General features: G+C 38.4%; 1 protein-coding gene across 2 annotated transcripts in view; it reads right to left on the bottom strand.

The window, feature by feature from the left end:
- NALCN (sodium leak channel, non-selective) overlaps positions 1-20,685 on the bottom strand; it is a 436,823-nt gene that overhangs the window by 200,523 nt on the left and 215,615 nt on the right. For both annotated transcript variants that reach the window (XM_075562611.1, XM_075562612.1), the window contains one exon: positions 8,936-9,127. In XM_075562611.1, the coding sequence (XP_075418726.1) occupies positions 8,936-9,127 (192 nt within the window). The remainder of the gene's footprint in view (positions 1-8,935; positions 9,128-20,685) is intronic.

Below are 20,685 nucleotides of genomic sequence, written 5' to 3'. Positions count from 1 at the left end.
TTCCATGCCCCTTTCAGAATCTGGTCAGCACTTCTAGCAGGTCCCTGTCAATGTACTGCTGGAACCACTGTTGGATGAACTTTTGACATTTTACTTACACCTACTATGATTGATATTGTTCTATAATTTGAGCATTCTGTTGGGTGACCTTTCCTTAGAATGGGTACAGATAGGGACCTCTTCTAGTCAGTTGCCCACTTAGTTGTCTTCCAAATTTCCTGTTGTAGACCATTAAGTTCTTCCTGCGCTTCACCAGCTTGTTGAAACTTTTCAGTCAATCTTCAGCTAATTCTGGGGCCCTGCTCTTGGCTAATACATGCAGTTCAGCTGGAATGGTTTCCTTCAACACCACTGGATGTTGTTCATGGGCTTCCTCCTCCATGGTGGATCGCCAACTTTTCTTTTTGGTACCGTGACTCTGTGTATTCTTTCCACTTTTCTCAATGCTTCCTGCATCGTTCAATATTTTCCCCATGGGATCTTTCAAGATTGCAACTCGAAGCTTGACTTATTTCTTGAGTTTAAGATACGCTGGGTGTGCTCTTCCTGTTTTCGTTTTCTAACTCTGGAACTATGCATATGTCATTGTAATATTTGTCACTGTCTTCTTGCACTGCTCTTTGAAGTTTCCTGTTAAGCACATTGACTTCATCTTTTCTTCCACGTGCTGAGCTCTTCTATGATGAGGGCGTGTTTCAGTCTCTTCTGACGTCCACTTTGATCTTTTCTTTATTTCTTGTCTTTTTTAATGACCTTTTGCTTTGTTAGTAAATGTTTTGATATGATCCCACAGCTCATCAGGTATTCTGTCATTAGAGTTCAATTCAGCAAATCTGTTCTTGAGATATTCTTGAAATTCTCTTGGGGTAGACTCAAGGTCATATTTGGACTCTCATGTATTTGGTTTAATTTTCTTCACCTTCAACCTGAACTGACATATGGGCAATCAATGGTCTGTTTTACAGTTAGTTCTTACTCTGGCTTTTACTGCTGCTGTTCAGCTTCTCCATGGTCTCTGCTCACTGATGGATTCATCAATTTGATTGCTGTTTATTCCATGTGAAGAAGTCCATGTGTTTAGTCCCTATTTGTGTTGTATCCATGTCTCTGTACCTCCCAACAAATGATTGCATGGGGCTACACAATGAGGGTGTGTGAAACAGAGGGGATTTGACAGTTTGGGTGGCTATTCCTATGACAATAAAAGAGCCATCTCATAAACAGAAAGAAAGACTCCCAGGACCATCAAGAAAGAAGAACTACTATTGGGGCACCTTTGAGGTCCCTGCTTAAAGTGATAGAGTAATATCATCCATAGAGCTTACCCATAAAAATAAAAGTCTTGGAAACTCTATTGAGCAGTTCTGTTGTGCCCCATGGGGTCATAATAAGTGGGTATTGACATGGTTGCAGTATGTTATTGTTCATTTTTGTTTTTATAGTGCACATATGATAGGCTTTAATTTAAAATCACATATGCATCCATACATGTATATTTGCATACTTTAAATGGTGTCAGAGAAACCCTGGTGCTACAGTTGATACATGTGGTTTCTAATTAAACTACCAATAGCTCAGGCCCAACAGAGCATCTGTGGGAGGAAAGACTTATCCATCTACTCCCATAACGAGTACTGCTAGGAAACCTCTGGGAGCAGCCCCCCTCTGTCCCAATAGAGGGCTACGATTTGGGACTTACTAAAGGCACACAGTCACTAAAACAGATAGCAACACTCTGCAGTATTTCTTCTGCTAATCATATTTTTGTTCTAACAATAGACTTGTGAGATGTACCCATGTGGATACATGCATCTACGCCCCGTGTGTTTTCATCACTATGTGACATGCACCTATCTAAGCACTACACATTAATTTGGCCATTTTCTTAGGTTGCAGGCAGGAGTAAAGATTCCCAGCTCCTGTTTCACACATCCCTTGCCATGCAAATTTATTCCTGTGATTAGATCCCCACGAGGTTGACTATGCCAAGAGCCGATCCTGGCAGTCCTGACCTAATCAGGGTGTCTTTCAGTGATGGCCTAACCCCTTTCGAAGAGACACTCAGACAACCGAAGTTCTCCTGCTACCCAATCATGACACGGAACACCCTTGTTATTGATTTATTTTTCTTTCCGATAAACGTCCTCTATGAGGATGAGGCTAAGTAAATATTCAATTTATTCAGTTATCTGTTAGAAGTCCCCATTTCAAGGACTCGATCTTTGGTCTCTGACACAAGTGAAAACCAGTGTCACGTGAGAGATCATGCCTCCCTCTCCATCCAGCAGTTGAGTTCTCTGGAATGAAGCCACTGCTCAATTTTTGGTCCCTGGGTTTCCATTAGTTCCTTGTCATCTTTTCTACGCATTTAAGAGAGTTTGCATTTTTAATTGTATTCAGAAATTTCTGGGTTTGTCTTATTCTATTTTTCTCAGCATAGTACCCAAAATTAACTTTATCATTAGCATTTTTCAAAAAACATCAAAAGTACTCTTCTTACTATCTCCCAGATTTTTGCTCTGAAAGTACAACCTCAGACCAGGGCCATTCAAAAGCTTACCTTCACCATCTGCACCATCACAACCTCACATTCCTCTTCCTTCCTTTCTTTTTATTCCCTATTCACACTCGAACAAACATTCTTTTTTCCCCCCCTTTCATTATTTATCAGGTATAGTAAATTATTGCTTCATATTCTCAGTAATTCTTCCAATACAGTTAAAAGAGTGATTACTCATTTTGGTAGTGAAAAAAAAAAGGGAAATTGGTTTGTGTTAAATGTGTATAGCATTTATTGCTTACATTGTGTAATAACTGTTTTGAACATGATTTTATAAGTGCATTCAATACTGCTAGTAATTAGCATTTAGTAGATGAAAAATTTAAAAAGCTGTATCAAATAAATAATATTAAAATTCAAGTACTTTGTGTTATAGAGGGTAATATATTATTTATGAATAAAGCTATCCTCATCTGCAACACAAATGAGACCTGTTTATATTATTTCAGAGGCAGATTTGAGAAAGTAAAACTACTGAGCTAACTAAAGCTGATATGATGGATGTTCTTTGCATTTATTTTAGTAACTTAGTGGTAAGTTACTTATATAATAAGTTGAGGGGGAAATCATAATGGAACTGTGCTCATACCTTTTATCAGGTTACTCCAAGAAATCATGCAACTTGCCGGTAAAGCCAAAACCAGACTCACTGCTCTTGAGCTGATGCTGACTCATAGTGATCATATGGATCCATGTGGGGTTCCAAGACTGTAATGCTTTAGGGGAGTAAAAAGCCCTGTCTTTCTCCTGAGGAGCAGCTGGTGGTTTCAAACTGCTGACCTTGGGAATCACAGCCCTACCGGTAACCACTTTATTAACAGGGGCCAATACTATTGAAACAATATGTTTTGCTCAAACCTATGATAATGTGTCTGGTGAACTCAGCGAGAAGACTGCCCTGCCCTGGAAAGTTCCTTAAATTGTGCTCTTTGAGATACAACATATTTGTCCAAGCAAAACAAAAACTACTGACTATGGCCTCACAGCAGGGCTCGATCTTACTGTTTATGTTGATGTTGTGGCAGGTTTGTTGGGCCCACTACAGGTGACAGGGTTGTTTTATGAAATTCTCTCAATATATGATCCAATGCTTATTTGTGTGTTTGTCATTAAAAAAAAAAGGAGCAACCTTTATCCATCTCCTGGGATTGTGTGCTATCGTTTTCCTCCCTGACTCTCCTTAGTGTGCTTACTGATCACTGTATGTTTGTGAGCTTACTGATCACTGTACATTTGTATGCATTCTGATCATTACGTGTTCAGAGAAGACAAGTTAGTCTGAGCACTCCCAACCTGAAGCCATCTGAAGACAAGTAGCCACCACACCTGTGCATGAATGTCGATCATGTATGCTGGAAAGTAGTCAGTGTGATCAAAGGAGGGGAGCTGGAATCTACAGCAGCCTTCTTTCTGCCCACGTCTGCCACACAGCCTAGTGCACAGGGATTAGAGGCGATTGAGCTAAGAGGAGAGGGGAAATCATGCCCACCTGTTGAGTCGGACCATTGTAGTGGTCTCCCCAAGATCCATTTCTTGCTACATGACTAACCTAAGCTTGTCATTTTTATTACAATCGCCTTGCTAGTGATTGGTTTAGGCATGACCACGTTGGCAACTCTGCTGATGAGATGGGATCAAGTTTGCTTGAGGCTACAGTGAGCGGTGATATTCCTGAGAAGGCTTCCTTGCTACAAAGAAGGAGATCTGGGGAGAGATAGCCCATCCTGCTCCCTCTAGATCAGCTGTTCTCAACCTTCCTAATGCCACGACCCTTTAATACAGCTCCTCATGTGGTGGTGATCCTCAGCCATAACATTATTTTCATTGCTTCTTCATAACTGCAATTTTGCTACTGTTATGCATCATCATGTAAATATCTGATATGCAGGATGTATTTTCATTGTTACAAATTGAACATCATTAAAGCATAGTGATTAATCACAAAAATATATAGTTATATATTGTGAAATATTTATTTCTAACTACAAATAAATGAAATTTTGTCTTGAAGCATGGTGTAGCATGGGTAGCAGTCTTTACACCGGGTACTAGTATGTGGGTGTATCTGCATGTGGGCGGATGCTCCTGGAGGCAGATAGAGCAGGGGTGTCTTGGTTCCTAAGAGCATTGGAAATATGTATTGTCTGATGGTCTTAGGCAACCCCTGTGAAAGAGTTGTTCGACATCCAAGGGGGTCACGTTGATGCATCCATTAAAAGACAAATGTGGAAAAAGTTAGAATGAACTTTAGTGAAGATACAATCTAACTTGCTGAACTCTACCTAATGTCTTGGAGGTAAGATAAAATCGTTCTTAATTGTTTAAGTCAGCTGGAGTCAAGTTTCTTGTAATCAAAGCAAGCTTCTGACAGAATCATGCAGACCTGCCTGATGGAATAGGGTAGGGCAACGACGGAGGGTAACAGACATCCTTGAGTAATGAATAATGGAATCTGGAATATTGATCCAGATACAGTGTCTAAGTATCTTAAAAGTTTGTTTTGGATTGCCCTTAATTATTCATTTTTTCACTCAAAATCAACACTATTTTGTGGCAGGTATTGAACTGAGAATTGAGAAGTAATGAATACAAGGGTCCCTATGTGGCACTTCAGCGCATGACTATTAGCCCCAAAGGTTGGTGACGAGTCCACCCAGGGCCACCTCAGAAAACAGGTCTGTGGATATGCTTCTGAGAGATCCCAGCCTGGAAAACCTTACAGAGCAACATTCTCCTCTGTTCATGTCTGAGTCGATTCCTCTCCATGGCACCTAATGACAACCATATAGATGCGACATCTGCCTTGGAAGGGAGGGATGTTGAAATCTAAGTCCCCAAACTAAATATAAAAGGATACTTACGGAGATGAAAGACACTGAAAACCACATTAAAACATGTATTCTTTATCCTGAGGGAAAGGAAAATCTTGAAGCCTTTTAAACAAGAGAGTGTTCTGAGGTGGTCTGCATTTTAGAAAATCTCATTGTGCTGCAATTGCACAGTGGATTGAAGTGCAGCAAAAGGACAGCCCTCAACGGGGAGCCCAGGCATAATGCACGTGAGGGATAATGGAGGTCTATATTAGGAGTCCTAGTAGTGCTGTGTCTAGGCATTGAGCTACTGACCACAAGGTTGGTGGTTCAAACCCACCAGCCACTTCGAGGAAGAAAAATGAGGCTGTCAGCTCCTGCAAAGATTTACAGTCCCAGAACCCCTACATTGCCTCAATATAAATGGGCATTGACTTGATGATGGTGAGTTTGGGTTCTTGTTGCTGTTATATTAAATCAGTGGAATTGAGAGAGGATGAGAGTCCATACAATTAACTAAATGTGTATTTATTCGTCTGTGTGAGTTTGCAGAGACAAGTGAAGGTAAGGAGGATTGTTGGGTTTCAGACAGGTACAACTGTGTAAATCCTCCTGTAAAAATAGAATCCCTGGGGGATGTGAATGCAAACTTGGCTACTAACCAAAAGTGTGGAGGCTGTGTCCACCTGGGTGATCAATGTCCAAACCTTCTCCATGGAAAACTCAGGGGAGCGCAGTTCTAACTGCCAAGTCAGTAGTTCAAAACCACCGCAGTGGGGGAAAGGCAGGCTTCATACTCCCCTAATGAGTTATGGTCTCTGAAACCTGCAGGAGCACTTCTACCCTGTCTTCCAGGGTCACTAAGACTCAAGATTGATTCACTGGCAGTGGATTTGGTTTCAGTTTGGTCACATGTGTGATCTCTCAGGAGTTTTCCTGTAGCTCTCATGAGCCAGTGCTGGCCCCTGTACCTGACTTGGTGGGCAGCAGGTGCACGGCAGTCTCTGGAGGATGTTCTAGTGAAAAACCTTGCCCCTCTCTCCCACCTCTCCTCTAAGCCCCGTTGTTGATGATGTCAGGCGCCATCAAATCAGTTCCAACTTATAACAAGAATGAGAATATACAACAGAATGAAATACTGCCTGGTCCCATATCGTCTTCACAATTGTGATAGTGGAGCCCACTGATGCAGCCACTGTGTCAATCCATCCTGTCCAGGGTCTTCTCTTTTTAGCTGCCCTTCAACTTTACCATGTATAATATCCTTCTCCTGCCAGTTACACTTACACCCATATTTGCGTTCCTTGCCCGGGAACTCACACAAGCAAGCCTCTGTCATTCAGACCTCCACGGAGACACGTTCTACTTTCTGACTCAGTACTTTTTCATTTCTTGCCTTTCCTCTTCTTCCTGGTCCAGGATCCATAAAACAGCAGGAGTCATTCGTTCAGGGCTCTTCTGCAGTGAAATGACCCCTGTGTTTGTACTGATCCACTGACCCTTGACTGATGTGGTTCTGAGTGGAAAACTGGAACCCTGGGAGGCTGGTATCTATTTTTGCTTCTGCGTACCTTGTCCCAGTAAGTGAACAAAGCCTTGGTCGTTACTTTCAGATTGGCTCAGTATCTTTGTTGACCAACTTGACACCTGACAACCCAGCATCAATCCGAGTGCCTGAGCTCCGGAAGCCTTTCTGTATCTTCTCAGAAATCCTGTGCTATCGTCTTCTTTATTTCATAGAGCTTTAATAAACATCACCCTCTAGCTGCTCTCTTACCAGCATTTGCATTTCATCGATGTATTCTGCTTTCCTCTATCGGTCTTTTCTCCTTTAAGTACGAAAATGTTCACTCCACACCTTTTGCTCATACTAGTGCCGCAACCTGGGACCCTATCCTCTCACAGGTGATTTGGTCACATCCAATAATTCTTCAGAAAGTATTTGTTCGAAGAAGTCTTCCTGGACTTTTCCATTCTGTTTGAACTCGATTTCAAGGTTTCCACGGCATCTGGGGCTTATCCCTATTAAGGCTTTTCATACTTGATGGTTGGTTTACTGGTTGCCTCCCTTGAATTCTCAAATTCCTTGAAGACTGGGAAGTATCTGTCTTTGTGTCTCCAGGACCGCTGAAGTTGTCTGGTTCTGTAAAGGCACTCTGGTGGTGATGTTGGGAATTGTTGGACTTCAAGGTTGGCAATTCAGCTAACTATCTGCTCCTGTATAGATTTATATAGCCTCAGAAAGCCCGTGTGGACACCTATGCATTAGAATAGGGAGCCCTGGTGGCAGAGGAGCCTACATACTGAGTGACTAACCACAAGCTCAGTGGTTCAACCCCACCAGCCCCTCCAAGGGAGAAATTGAGAATGTCTACTTCCATGAAGAATTAGAATCTTGTAAACCCAAAGTGCCACTTTGTTTCTTGCCCTATAGGGTGGCTATGAGTTGGAATCTACTTGATAGCCGTGAGTCTGCATTTTGTTCTTGTTTAGTTAATGAATTGGAATTGACTCAATGACAGTAGATTTGTTTGGTTGACTTTGGTTTTATAGATATTGGACTAAAACATAGGGGTTTTAATGAAGGAGCTATTCTATGAAAAGGTGGATTATAACTACAAAGACAGATTTAGCACAAGATAAACCACAACAAAAGCAAGACCCAGGCTATTTTAGTTTATCTGCTATGTATACAAACCCATTTGTTCTAAAAGCATAACTGAAGCCACCTTGTGTGCTGATCCTATCCAAAGAATAATAGTTCCATATAACTAGGATTTGCTAATTTAGCTCATGGTGAAAAACGTATATAAATATTTGTTCATTACATTATTTCATATATGTGAGTTCACATGGTGGCTGCAAAAATAGGCTAAAATAACAAAAATATGAGAATGACAAGGCACCATGCAATATTTTGTTCTGTTATCAATTAGGTAGGTCTGAGGCAACTTGTAACACCTTTGCATGCAGCTGAATGTCAGGATCCTTGTGGCTAGGGGCTAGACTCTTCTCCTTGAGCTCTTCTTATGGATCAATTGATTTTTAACTTCCATTTCAGACCAAATAGATTCTAATGAGGATGCAGAGGCATGAACTAGAAGACCTTCTAAAAGTATGCCAACTCCTAAGGGTCTTGGAATCTTATTGTATCTTAACTCAAATGCTTCATTGTAGATTAGGCCTGATATAAAAATGCATGAACTATAAAGCAGATGAAAAATATCTTAGCTTTCAAGCATACAAAAAGTACAAACTGTCTGTAAATACTCTGCCATATTACAGGTGCTAAGAAGTCTAGTTTCCTTTTTCACTGGTTTCAGCAGTTTTTTCTCTCTAAGATGATGTACAGCATTTTAGGAATGGTGTATAATCTGATAGGGCTGGGAACATGCCCAAACTCCTGAGCCTGAAGAACAAACCATGGTCAAAATTAAAACGGAATTATTTCAAGTCATCAAAAATATGCCACGGGTTTAAACTGCTGCTAAAAGCACATTGCTTTGACTTTCACCGTTGCTTCAATAAGGAGAATGAGTTAAACAAACTGCATTTTTAGACTTACCCTCGGAAAGGTTGTAAATCTGTCCAGTTCTTCGACAAAGCAGAACATCTGCAAGCTAATTGCCGACATAACAATCAAGAGGCTGGCAGTAAAAACAACCAAACTTCCAAGCTTTTTTCCAGGGCCAAATATCTTGTACACAAAATCTTCTAATGCAGGTGAGATCTTAATAAGCCGAACTACTCGAAGAACCTATTGTAGGAGAGAAAATGTCGATGCTTAATCATTTATAGTAAATATTTTTTATCATCATATTGCTATAGAGCTAGTGGCAACTCATAGGACAGAGTAGAACTGCATTAAATGATGTTTAAATCTACAATGTTTATGGGAACAAATTGTCAGATTAAAAATGTCAGCAGACTTCTAGAACAAAAATAACAATATATTAAGGAAATATCATTTTAGCTCAGTAACTGTCATATATCAAGAATTGAAACTTCATATTAATGATTTAAAGAAATGGCTCAAAGTTTTTTTTAACACAATTATAATTCAAAATGTTATTAACTATACAAAACTAGAAATATATTTTTCTAATATGCAAATATCTAAGAGAGACAATAAAATTAATATTAGCTATATTCACTGTGTCAGTCCAGGTCGACTAGAAAAACAAATTCATAGACATTCATATGTGTATAAAAATGTTTTATATAAAAGAGCAATTATATATTGAGAACACATTGCAGCCCAGTCCATAAGTGCAATGTTCACGTCCATAAGTGCAATGTTAGCTCATATGTCTGTTACCAGTCTATAAATTCCTCTTGAGACTCATGCAGCCTTGCAATGACACCAAAAGCAGGAAGATCACAGGCCAGTGGGTGGAAAGTCTTGTGGATCCAAGCATCTCAGTGCTGGCGTGGGTCTCCACGTGGAACTATTCTAGCTCCATGACTCTGGCTCTCTCAGCATAGATCCATGAGGTTTGTCAATAGGAATATCTTGCAGGGAGATGAAACAGATCATGTATCCTGCCTCCAGTGAGCTATTTATCTCCTTAGAACCTCTAAATAAAGTCATCAAGCTGCCCCTGATTGACAGACTAGACCCTACCCCTTTGCAAGTTGACAGATTACATAACTGCCACAGACCACCCCTTGTAAACTTGACACTTTTACACAACTGTTTAGTCATACATAATTTGTAACAAAACAATAATACAATCATATCTGTACCTAATAGGAGAAAACTAAAATGCATGCAATTCAATATATGCCAAAGCCCCAATAAACAGAATATTGTATAAGTAAACAACACAGCAATATTCTATACCTAACAATTGCAGTTAAGTAACACCTACAGATTAATCCTATGAATATATTTCCCCTCCCATGAAAATTTATAAACCAGCCATTTCATACCCTTATCTACCCAATTTGGGGTATTCAATTTCTATACTGCCCATTTACATCAACCCAGTGCTTTGAGGAGACAATCGTATTTTTTGATGTGAAGAATCTTCATTCCAGTTGGAACCTTGTGAGTCCACATCCATAAGCAAAATCAAATCAGGACAGGCTGTCCATAAAGACAGCAGCAATGGGCACCAGTTAACAGGCTCAAAAATCTTCTCTTCATTTGGTCAGGTTCTGGTCAACCCAATTTAGGCTACCACACTTAGTCTTACCAGGGTGCCCACTGGCTGCCTTGCCTTTAGACCATGGTCCCATCACAAATTCTCAACAAACATAGCCCACTTGTATTCAGTCATGAACTTCAGACCAGTCAACCCACTCTCATCATATCCTCTAGTCCCTGTGAACCAGGTCCACGGGTGTCAGTGGCTAGACTCAACCCGTCTCTTTATTGCTGCATTTCTCTCACTTCCACTCAACTAGTGGAATCAGGTGGTCACCCAGAAAGCATTTCAGCCCGCCTACAGGCTCTCCTTAAAGTTCAGCCCTAGAGAGAGAGTTTCTCCATGGCTCCAGAATTTTCCAACCTCAGGCACAAACCATTAGTTCAAAATTTGAAAAAACAAACAGTTCCTTTTTTTTACTTTCTTCAAACTGTTAGCAGCCTCTAGGCAAGTGTCTTCACCTTTGACTGTCCTGAACACTCAAGATACTGGGTGGGGCTTATCTTTTCAGAGCCTTCTATAGGCATGTCCTACTTCCATTTAAAGATCTGATTTTAATGGCTGAAGGCAAATGGGCTTATACGTTCTCTATTTTCATACTTCCCCAAATCATTTCTACCAATCATTATATCAATAACAATAGGCAGAAGAAAACAGTATAAACCCACTAGAGCTAGATCCCAAACTCAAAACAGTTAAGTTCAATCCTTATCCAACTTATCATAATCCTTATCTAAACTATTCCATTCACACAAAATATTGCCTTAGGCCTTTGACTGAATCAAGCCAGAGCCAGGCTTTTTTTCAGCCATTTTGACCTTCTCTCAGCCATTTTCACTAAGCCACCTGGTCTCTGAGAAATTCAAAGATGAATTCTACCCCTACGCTCAAAATATACATTCACAACATTCATTTTTGTCATTTTATGCAGGAATAACCCAAAACAGCAACCAAACAAAATAATAAAAACTTTAACTTCCCATATTCTTTCCAGAAAACAACCCAGTAAACTTGTCTGACCTCTGCCTAGGTTAATAAGAAAAACTACCATCAGACAGGGGTCAAACAAGCATCCACTCTCTATCTTCATGATTTGTTTCTATAGTACCACACTCTTGGAACCATAACCTGTTAGTCCGGGTGGACTAGAGAAACAAATTCATGGACACTCATATGTGTATAAGAAAGAGCTTTATATCAAACAGTAATTGTATATTTAAAAAAATCCCAGCCCAGTCCACATCAAGTCCATAAGTCTGATTTTAGCCCATATGCCTGATACCAGTCTATACATTCCTCTCAGACTCATGCAACACATGCCATGATGCTAATGCAGGAAGATCACAGGGCACTGGGTGGAAAGCCGTGTGGATCCAGTGGCAGTGAAAGCATCTCAGTGCTGGCATGGGTCTCCACGTGGTTCTAACAGCTCCAAGGATCTGGCTGCATCAGCATAGTTCCATGGGGCTTATTAACAGGAATGTTTTGCAGGGAGACAAGCAGGGAGAGTCTTTTTGGGTCTGACCCCCAATGAACTATTTATCTCTGATGCACCTCCAAATGAGGTCATTAAACTGCAACCTGATTGACAGGCTAAACTCCACTGCTTCTCTCTTAGTAGTCTCGAGGTGAAACCAGATTATGTAATTATCACATTCACTGTCTCATAAAATATAACATTCTAGAGAGTGCAATCCATAGAAGAAGCTAAAAACAAGCAAATAAAAACACCCACTATCACCGCCAAAATATATTTTTAAAACTTATATTGAACAATCTTTACTTGTGGTGGAGACAATTAACCCAATGTCTATTCTTTCATTTTTCCTTTAAATAATATACCTTCCTATATTTTATCTTAAAGGAGCCAACTACCAATGATTAGAGAGAAGGATACATCTAATTTATTTTACCTCACTATAATATAGATCTGAGGGGTACCCAAAGATAAACTGGAATCTTTTTGTTCAAAACTATGTATTTAAATATTTTATAAAACAACTTTATCATCTTCAAATACTCTTCATTATACTTAATATATTTGTCAAATCTGTGATTCCATTCTTGGAAACATTTTTCAAACTTATCTATTTTAATGGCTCACAGAACCTCCCTCATTTTTTTTCTCTTCACCACTTCTATGTTGCCAAGTCCCTGTCCTTTCATGTCCCTTTGTATTTGTGGGAACAAATTTAAAAAATGTCACAGGAGAAAGGTCAGGTGAGTAAGGTGTGTGAATCAAGAGAAGCATGCTGTTTTTTACCAAACTGGCCATCTGAGATGGCAGTGTGAGCAAGTGCACTATCATGGTGGCAAAAACAGTCTCCCATCTGCCACAAATCACGCCTTTGTTGTCATGCACTGTTATGCAATCTTTTCAGAACCTCTACTTAGAAAGCTTGATTAACAGTTTGACTCCATGGAACTAACTCCAAGTGCACTGTGAATCAATATTTTCATCCATTCAGGAGATTGACAGATGTCCAGAATGGGGCTTGTCATCAATCAACATTTCACTTTTTTAGAAATGAGAAAACTACTCATACACTTGAGTTCCCCCCGCCCCCCGCATAGCGCTGTCCTTGTAAGTGTGTTTGACATCACAAAAGTTTCTGTACCATTTTCCCAAGAAGAAAACAAAATTTCACAGCCACGCACTGTTCTTTAAATAGGCCACCACAAAAAGGAGGTTCAAGTGAAACTGCTTTTATGAAAACTTCACTGTGACCAGACAGAACATACCCAGGTGACACCACTGGGTACACTGACTCAGAATGAGTTGCTCAATATTTACCTCATAGGAAAAATGCATACTCTGAAAGCTCTGACCCTCCCAGTGTAATTCTGGTTTTTGCAGGGGTACCCCCTTATACATAGTGTCAGATGTACATTGGACAAAGGCTGTTGGATGTCTACTTCTACAAAGAGTATAATAAAGAGACACATTTACAGGTAAATTTCTATGGTTAAAAATGATAAATTAGTATAAGCTTAAAAGCCATCGTATGTTAATATTGTTAGTTGTTGTTAGCTCTGATTCACTGCAACCATATGCACAACAAAATAAAACACAGCCCACTCCTACCCCATTCTCACAATTGTTGTTATGTTGTTAGGTTTGAGCCCACTGTGGTTAGAGTGTAGGAAAGCATCGAAAATATAATGTTTTATCAAGTTAAAGGTATCATATAGTTATGTACTTTAAAGAAATTTTAAAAGTTTCAAAAATACATCCAGGTATAAGCTATCAGTTGTGAGACGAATATCAAATATTAAGAAATGTGAAAATTGTGATCTTGACATTAATGAATAATTCAGAATAGTTAAATATTAGCAAGAACTTAAGATGTTTCTGCAGGCTTCTTAGGAGAAGAAAATGAGCTAAGCTTGAAATATAGTAAGGGATAGGAGGTACATTTATAAGACTAGATTTTTTACACATATGAAATAACATGTTTGCTTTTACTTAGCCAACATTTCTAGCCCCCTAGTCGTCCTGATTTTACTTTGTCAAACTGTTCCCATTCATAGCCCCTGACAACTAGGAGGGAATCCCCGTGACCCAGAATCTAGCTAGGGTGAAACAGAGTACTTGCCAGGATCCTAGTCTTCCTCTAAACCTTTGCTAGACCTATAAAAGATTTGGTAAGAATTAGGTAATCCTGGAGGTCCTGCAAGCAATTTTATTGTGATCACATGGGGAAAAAAAACTTGTTTAAAAATGAAGTCAACATAGAAGAAAGATAAATGAAGAAAAAAGGGCTTCTCAATGCCATTATTTAAGCCTTTGCTGGGCTCAAACATAACAAGAAGGGAGCAGGAGCAGGGAGTGCTTTGTTTTGATGTTCACAGGGTAATTATGAGTGTCAGACTGACTTAGTGGCAATGAGCCAAACAACAGGAAAAACATAATAACTCATTAGACTGTTAATTAACAGGCAATGGTGAACCTTATAGCTGCTATGGTTTGCGGGAAACACATGGTTTTATTTTTAGCGGCATGTCAAGGAAACTAGCAGAGAAATGTTTTTAAAAGTTGAGAAAATGCATAGTTGCACAATGCTAACTTGAAATAGCTAACATAATGATTAAATAACAAAATGTGTGTGAAAGAAAATATTATTTAAATTATGTGTCACCGCACATGGTGAAGTTACTAGTTTCTCCTCCTATCATTCTGGACATATATTTTAAAATCAGACATCTTAAGCCAAGATATCTTTCTAAATAATAAATATCATTACCATAAGAACTGGTAATAAATTACCATTGATATTAATATTGAAAATAATAACTGGGATAAACGTCACATTTTTATTAGTTTTCTCTTCTCAAATATAAATGATTTAGTATCCAATTGTGAACAGCTGAATCCAGACAGGTTTATAACAGCAATAAAAGTAGTTTACAGCTCAAATTTCAGCACTGTTTTTCCCATTTGTATTAAAAACATATTTAAAAGATTGTCTATGTAATTTTGAATACTATCCCAAATACTAATAAAAAACTTTGTGTGCACATCTGTTCAATTCTGGAAAGTTAATATTTTATTAGCTTAATAAAACAAAACTAGCAGTTGATTCCCACTTGGTGATTTGATTAGCTGTTTCAAAGGGTGAACCCCAATATCTAAAAAGACAAAGGCATCTCCAATGACTTCCATTATCCCTTTATGCTTTTGAAGAGGGGGCTAGTTGGTGTTTTTCATTCTGTCCACTCAACAAAGCTTTTTTGTTGCTGTTCTTATAAGTAAGAAATAAAGTAAGCCATACTGTCAAAGATAAGCACTTCAGCATATTTACAGTTGTTTCCAAAGTAACATTTCCTGGTCACATCTAAATCCATCCCTTGAAGGGAATTTTATTTTACTAGGACTGTAAAAAGTAATTATTTAAAATGTGAACACTGAAATTCAAATTCGTAGGAATGACTTTCTGCTCGACTTTGTGTTAGATCCACCACTCTTCTCAGTTTGTTGTACTTGGTAGCTTATATGCTACTGTGATTCTGGTATACCTTGTATTTCAGATACCAGCAGCGATGTTTATGTGGAAGAGTCTTCAGTGGTGCTTCCAGACTAAGACTAGACTACAAAAAAGGAATATGCAGTCCTTTGCATAAGGACTAGCCGATAAAATCCCTATGCATTTCAGCAGACACAGTGCAGAAGATAAACCTCTCACGTTGGAAGACACCCCCCTAACAAAAATCTGAAGAATAGCTGCCTCTTCAATGTAGACTGAACCTTGAAGACATGAATGGAGTAAAGAATTTAAGACATTCATTTGCTAATGAAGCATGGATCAAAATGAGACAGAGAGAAAAAAGCAGCTGCCAAAGTCCATTAACAATCTGATCATGTAATGCACAAAGCATCGCTCTAGAAAAATTGCAATTCATCAAAAATTAAATGCAACACATAATGATGGATATTCTAAGTATTAGTGAACTAAATAGACAAAGAGTTTGCCATTTTGAATTGGATAATCATGGTTTACTCTATCAGCAATGAAGAATGTTAAAAGATAACATCACATTCTCCATCAAAAAGAACATTTCAAGATCTATCTTGAGGTACAATACTACCTTGATAAGATAATATTTATGCATGTACATTAAATATCAGTTTATAGAACTATGATTCAAATGTACACACCAAGTACTAAAAGAGAAATAATATACTATGACAAAAAATATACTAACTTCCTCAGTTTGAAATTGATCAAACACAAAATCAAGATAGATTGATTACTGGTGATTGAATTATAAAATTAAAAACAAAGATCAATAGTTGAAAACATGGTCTTAATAATAAAAATGAAGCTGGAGGTTGCATGATAAAATATTGTAAGACCTGTAACTTATTCATGGCTAATACCATTTTTTCAACAACATTAATGGTGAGTATACACATGCAATTTGTGAGATAGAGCACAAATGAATAACATTGACTCTACCTGTGAGAGGAAATGAAGAGAAGTTCAATATCATCAGCCAAAATAAGTCTTGGGACGTACTATGGAATAGACCACCAATTGCTCATGTTTGTTCAGGTTAAAACAAATCACTAGACAAATACTAGAACAGTTATGACACCTTGGACAGTAATGATCAGAGTCATGGTAAGGCATCAAGAACTTCATACATGAAGAGAGCAAGAAGGTCGTTATAAAGACAGGAAAGAGAAAAAAATAAAATGATGTCAGAAGATATTCTGAAATTTGCTCTTGAACAAATAGAGTAACTAAAATGATTGGAATAAATGATAAAATACAAATGATAGAATACAAAAGCTGAATAGAACATTTGAAAGGGAAGGTGAAAGAAAAGAATGAAAATTTTGTGTTCCAAGTTAAACTTTTGAGGGCTTGTATAAGCAATATATTTAATGATGCAGGAAATAACAAAAGAAGATGGAAAGTATATACAAAGTTGTAACAAAATAGAAATGATTTTCATTCAATTATTTCAGGAAGTATTATATTATCAAAAACCAATGGAAGGAAGAAGTCCAAGATGCATGAAGGCATGAGCAAAGGATGGAGGTAGAAAAATATCTAACATGAAAGGTCCGAGATGACAGAAAAGAATCCACAGATGGATGTAATATAGATTATGTTCAGATAACCCTTAGCATCAATGGTCTGAATCCCCCCATTGAAAGACAAGGGCTAGCAGACAGGATAGAAAACAAAACCCATACATTTTTTGTCTGCAAGAGACATATCTCTATCTGGCAGACACAAACAGGTTGAGGATCAAAGGCTGGTGAAAAGTTTACCAAGCTAATTGCAATCTAATGAAAGCAGGAGTTGCAATCCTAATCTCTGACACAATTGACTTCAAGGTTCAGGGCATAACAAAAGACAAGTATGGGAACTATATAATGCTTAAGGGAGTTGTAGACCAAGAGCCAGTGAACATAATAAACATATATGCATACAATGAGAGACCTGCATAATTTGTCAATCAAATCCTTCAAAAAATGGAAAAATAAATAATGGGATTGACAACACAATAGGAGATTTCAAGACACCACTCACTGAGAAGGATAGATCAGGAGGAAGAAGCTCAACAAAGAGTCTACAGAACAAAACTCCACAATTAAATAACTCAACCTGATAGACCTGCAGAACTCTCCACACAAATGCAAACAAAAAGGGAAAAAATCACATTCTTTTCAAGTTCACATGCCTCACATTTGAAAATAGACCACATGCTGGGATACATGTCAAGTTGAGTAAATTCAACCATACAGAGATCACTCAGATTTCCTTCTCTGACCACTATGCCTTGAGGTTGGAAGACAACAAAAGAGAAATTATCTTAGTGAATGAGGTGGGGGGAGTGCAGAGTGGAGACCCAAAGCCCATTTGTAGGCCACTGGACAGCCCCTTACAGAAGGGTGTCAGGGAAGAGATGAGCCAGTCAGGGTGTGATGTAACAACAATGAAAAAAAACAACAACTGTCCTCTAGTTCCTAAATGTTTCCTTCCCGGCCACTATCATGATCCCAATTCTATCTTGCATGTCTGGCTAGACCAGAGGATGTACACTGGTACAGATAGGAACTGGAAACACAGGGAACCCAGGATGGATGATATCTTTAGGACCAGTGGTGAGAGTAGAGATACTGGGAGGGTAGAGGAAGGGTAGGTTGGAAAGGAGGAACTGATTACAAGGATCTACATGTGACCTCCTCCTTGGGGGGTGGACAACAGAAAAGTTGGTGAAGTGAGACATCAGACACGACAAGATATGACAAAATAATAATTTATAAATTATGAAGGGTTCATGAGGGATGGGGGAGTGTGGAGGGAGGGAAAAAATAAGGAACTGATGCCAGTGGCTTGCATGGAAAGTAAATGTTTTGAGATGGATGAGGGGAATGAATGTACAAATATGCTTTATACAATTGATGTATGCATGGATTGTGATAAGAGTAGTATGAGCCCCTAATAAAATGATTAAAAAATAAAATAATAAAAAAGTGAGAAAAAGGCAAGGGAAAATACTTGAAGTAAGAATGACTTACTTCTCCAAAAGGAGTGGATGTTGGCCTAAAATGGAGAGAAAATTAGGAAATTTCTAGAAATTGATGAGAATGAGAATACAACATATCAAATACGTGATACAGCAAAGGCAGTTATCAGATGATGCTTGATAGTAATAAATGCACACCTGAAGGAAGAGGGACTTATGGTCTATACTTTATCACAAAATCTTCAGAAGTAGCAATAGGGTCAACAAAATAATCCTAATAGCAAACGAAAAGAAATTAAGAAAATCAAAGTTGAGGTATATTAGTGGGAAAACAAACAACAAACAAAAAAACTATGGAAAAAATCAACTCAGTAAAAAGCTGGTTCCTCAAAAGCATTAACAAAATCAATAAACCGTTGGCAAACCTAACAAAGATAGGAAGTCACAGATGTCAATATCCAGTATGTGGGATTAAACAGGGCACATTACAACAAACCCTCATGAAATTAAAAGATTAATTTCAAAGTAATATGATGGTTTATACTCCGAAGAATACAACAACTTGGAAGACATGGAAAAATACTTTCAAAAACAAACCCTCCCCAGATTATCTCACATAGATGTCAAGAATCTGAATAGATTTATAGCAAAGGTAGAAATAGATAAGGTTATCAAGCAACTGCCAACTAAAAAAGGCCCCAGCCCAGGTGGCTTTACAGGAGAAGTCTACCAAGTATTCAGGGAAGAGATGATACTAATTCTTCACAGGCTCTTCCAGAATATAGAAAAGGATGGTAAATTCACAAACACTTTCTATGAAGCTAGTACAACACTGATGATACCCAAACTGGGCAAGGTTTCCACAAGAATAGAGAAGTACAAGCCAATATCACTAATTGATGAAAAAATCCTTAACAAAATTTTGACCCATGGAATACAAAAGTGTATATATATTAAATTATGCATTATGACCAAGTGGGATTCATTCGAGGAATGCAGGGGAGGTTCAACATCTGAAAAGTCACCAGCATTATACACTGCATTGAGAAGAAAAAGGACAAGAACCACAAGATAATATCAACAGACACAGAAAAAGCAGTTGGCAGCATTCAATACCCATTCCTAATTAAGACACTCAAGAATCGAGGATTGGAAGGGAATTACCTCAACATAATACAATCTACATATGAAGAACCCATAGCCAGCATTACAATACCACTGATAAAGGGGACCAGAACGGATACCATTTGTCCTCACTTTTATTCAACATTGTCCTGCATGTCCTAGCTAATATTACAAGGCAATGGAAGGACATCAAAGGTATATGTCTGGGAACATAAGAAATGAAATTGTTATTTGCAGATGATACCGTTTTATATATTGAGAACCCCAAAGGCTCCATAGAAGGAGTGCTGGAAGTGATAGAGGATTATGATACAGTAGCAGGATACAGAAGCAACAAGCAGAAGTCAATCGGATTGCTAAATATAAAACTGATAGGATTACAGAAAATGAGATCAAGAAAGCAGTGACCTTCACAACAGCCAAGCAAAGTGTAATATCTAGGTATATATCTAACCAAAAAACCACACAAAAGATCTATATAAGGAAACCTACAGAATATTATTACAAGAAACCAAAAGCCACCCTCACAAATGGAAGAATATCCCATGCTTATGGGTCGGTATAAATAACTGACTACCAACTTCATAAGGAAAGAGAAGCCCAGAATTGGCAAAGAATTCCTAAAGAAGAATAAAGTGGGTGGGCTTGCCTTACCTGACTTTAAAACCTGTTATACAGCCACAGTCATCAAAACAGCATGATACTGGTAGAATGATAGACACTCAGGCCAATGGAGAAGAACAAACACCCAGAAATAAAAAACAAACAGCAGCATATAGACAACTGATCTTTGATGAGGGTTCACAAAATATCAAATGGTGAGTAGATACCCTTTTTAACAAATGGTGCTGGAAAAACTGGATATCAACCGGTAAAAGAATGAAGCAAGACACTTACCTCACCCTATACACAAGAACAAATTTAAGGTGGATCATAGACCTACAGGTAGATCCTAAATTATCAGGATCACCAATGAGAAAATTGGGACAAAGCTAGGAACCTTAGCAGAGGGAATACATGGGCTATCAGCAATAATGAAAGCTACATACCCAGAGGA

The sequence above is a fragment of the Tenrec ecaudatus genome, chromosome 11, assembly GCF_050624435.1.
Source record: "Tenrec ecaudatus isolate mTenEca1 chromosome 11, mTenEca1.hap1, whole genome shotgun sequence".
Lineage (NCBI taxonomy): Eukaryota > Metazoa > Chordata > Mammalia > Afrosoricida > Tenrecidae > Tenrec > Tenrec ecaudatus.
This window is presented reverse-complemented; position numbering and strand designations above follow the sequence as displayed.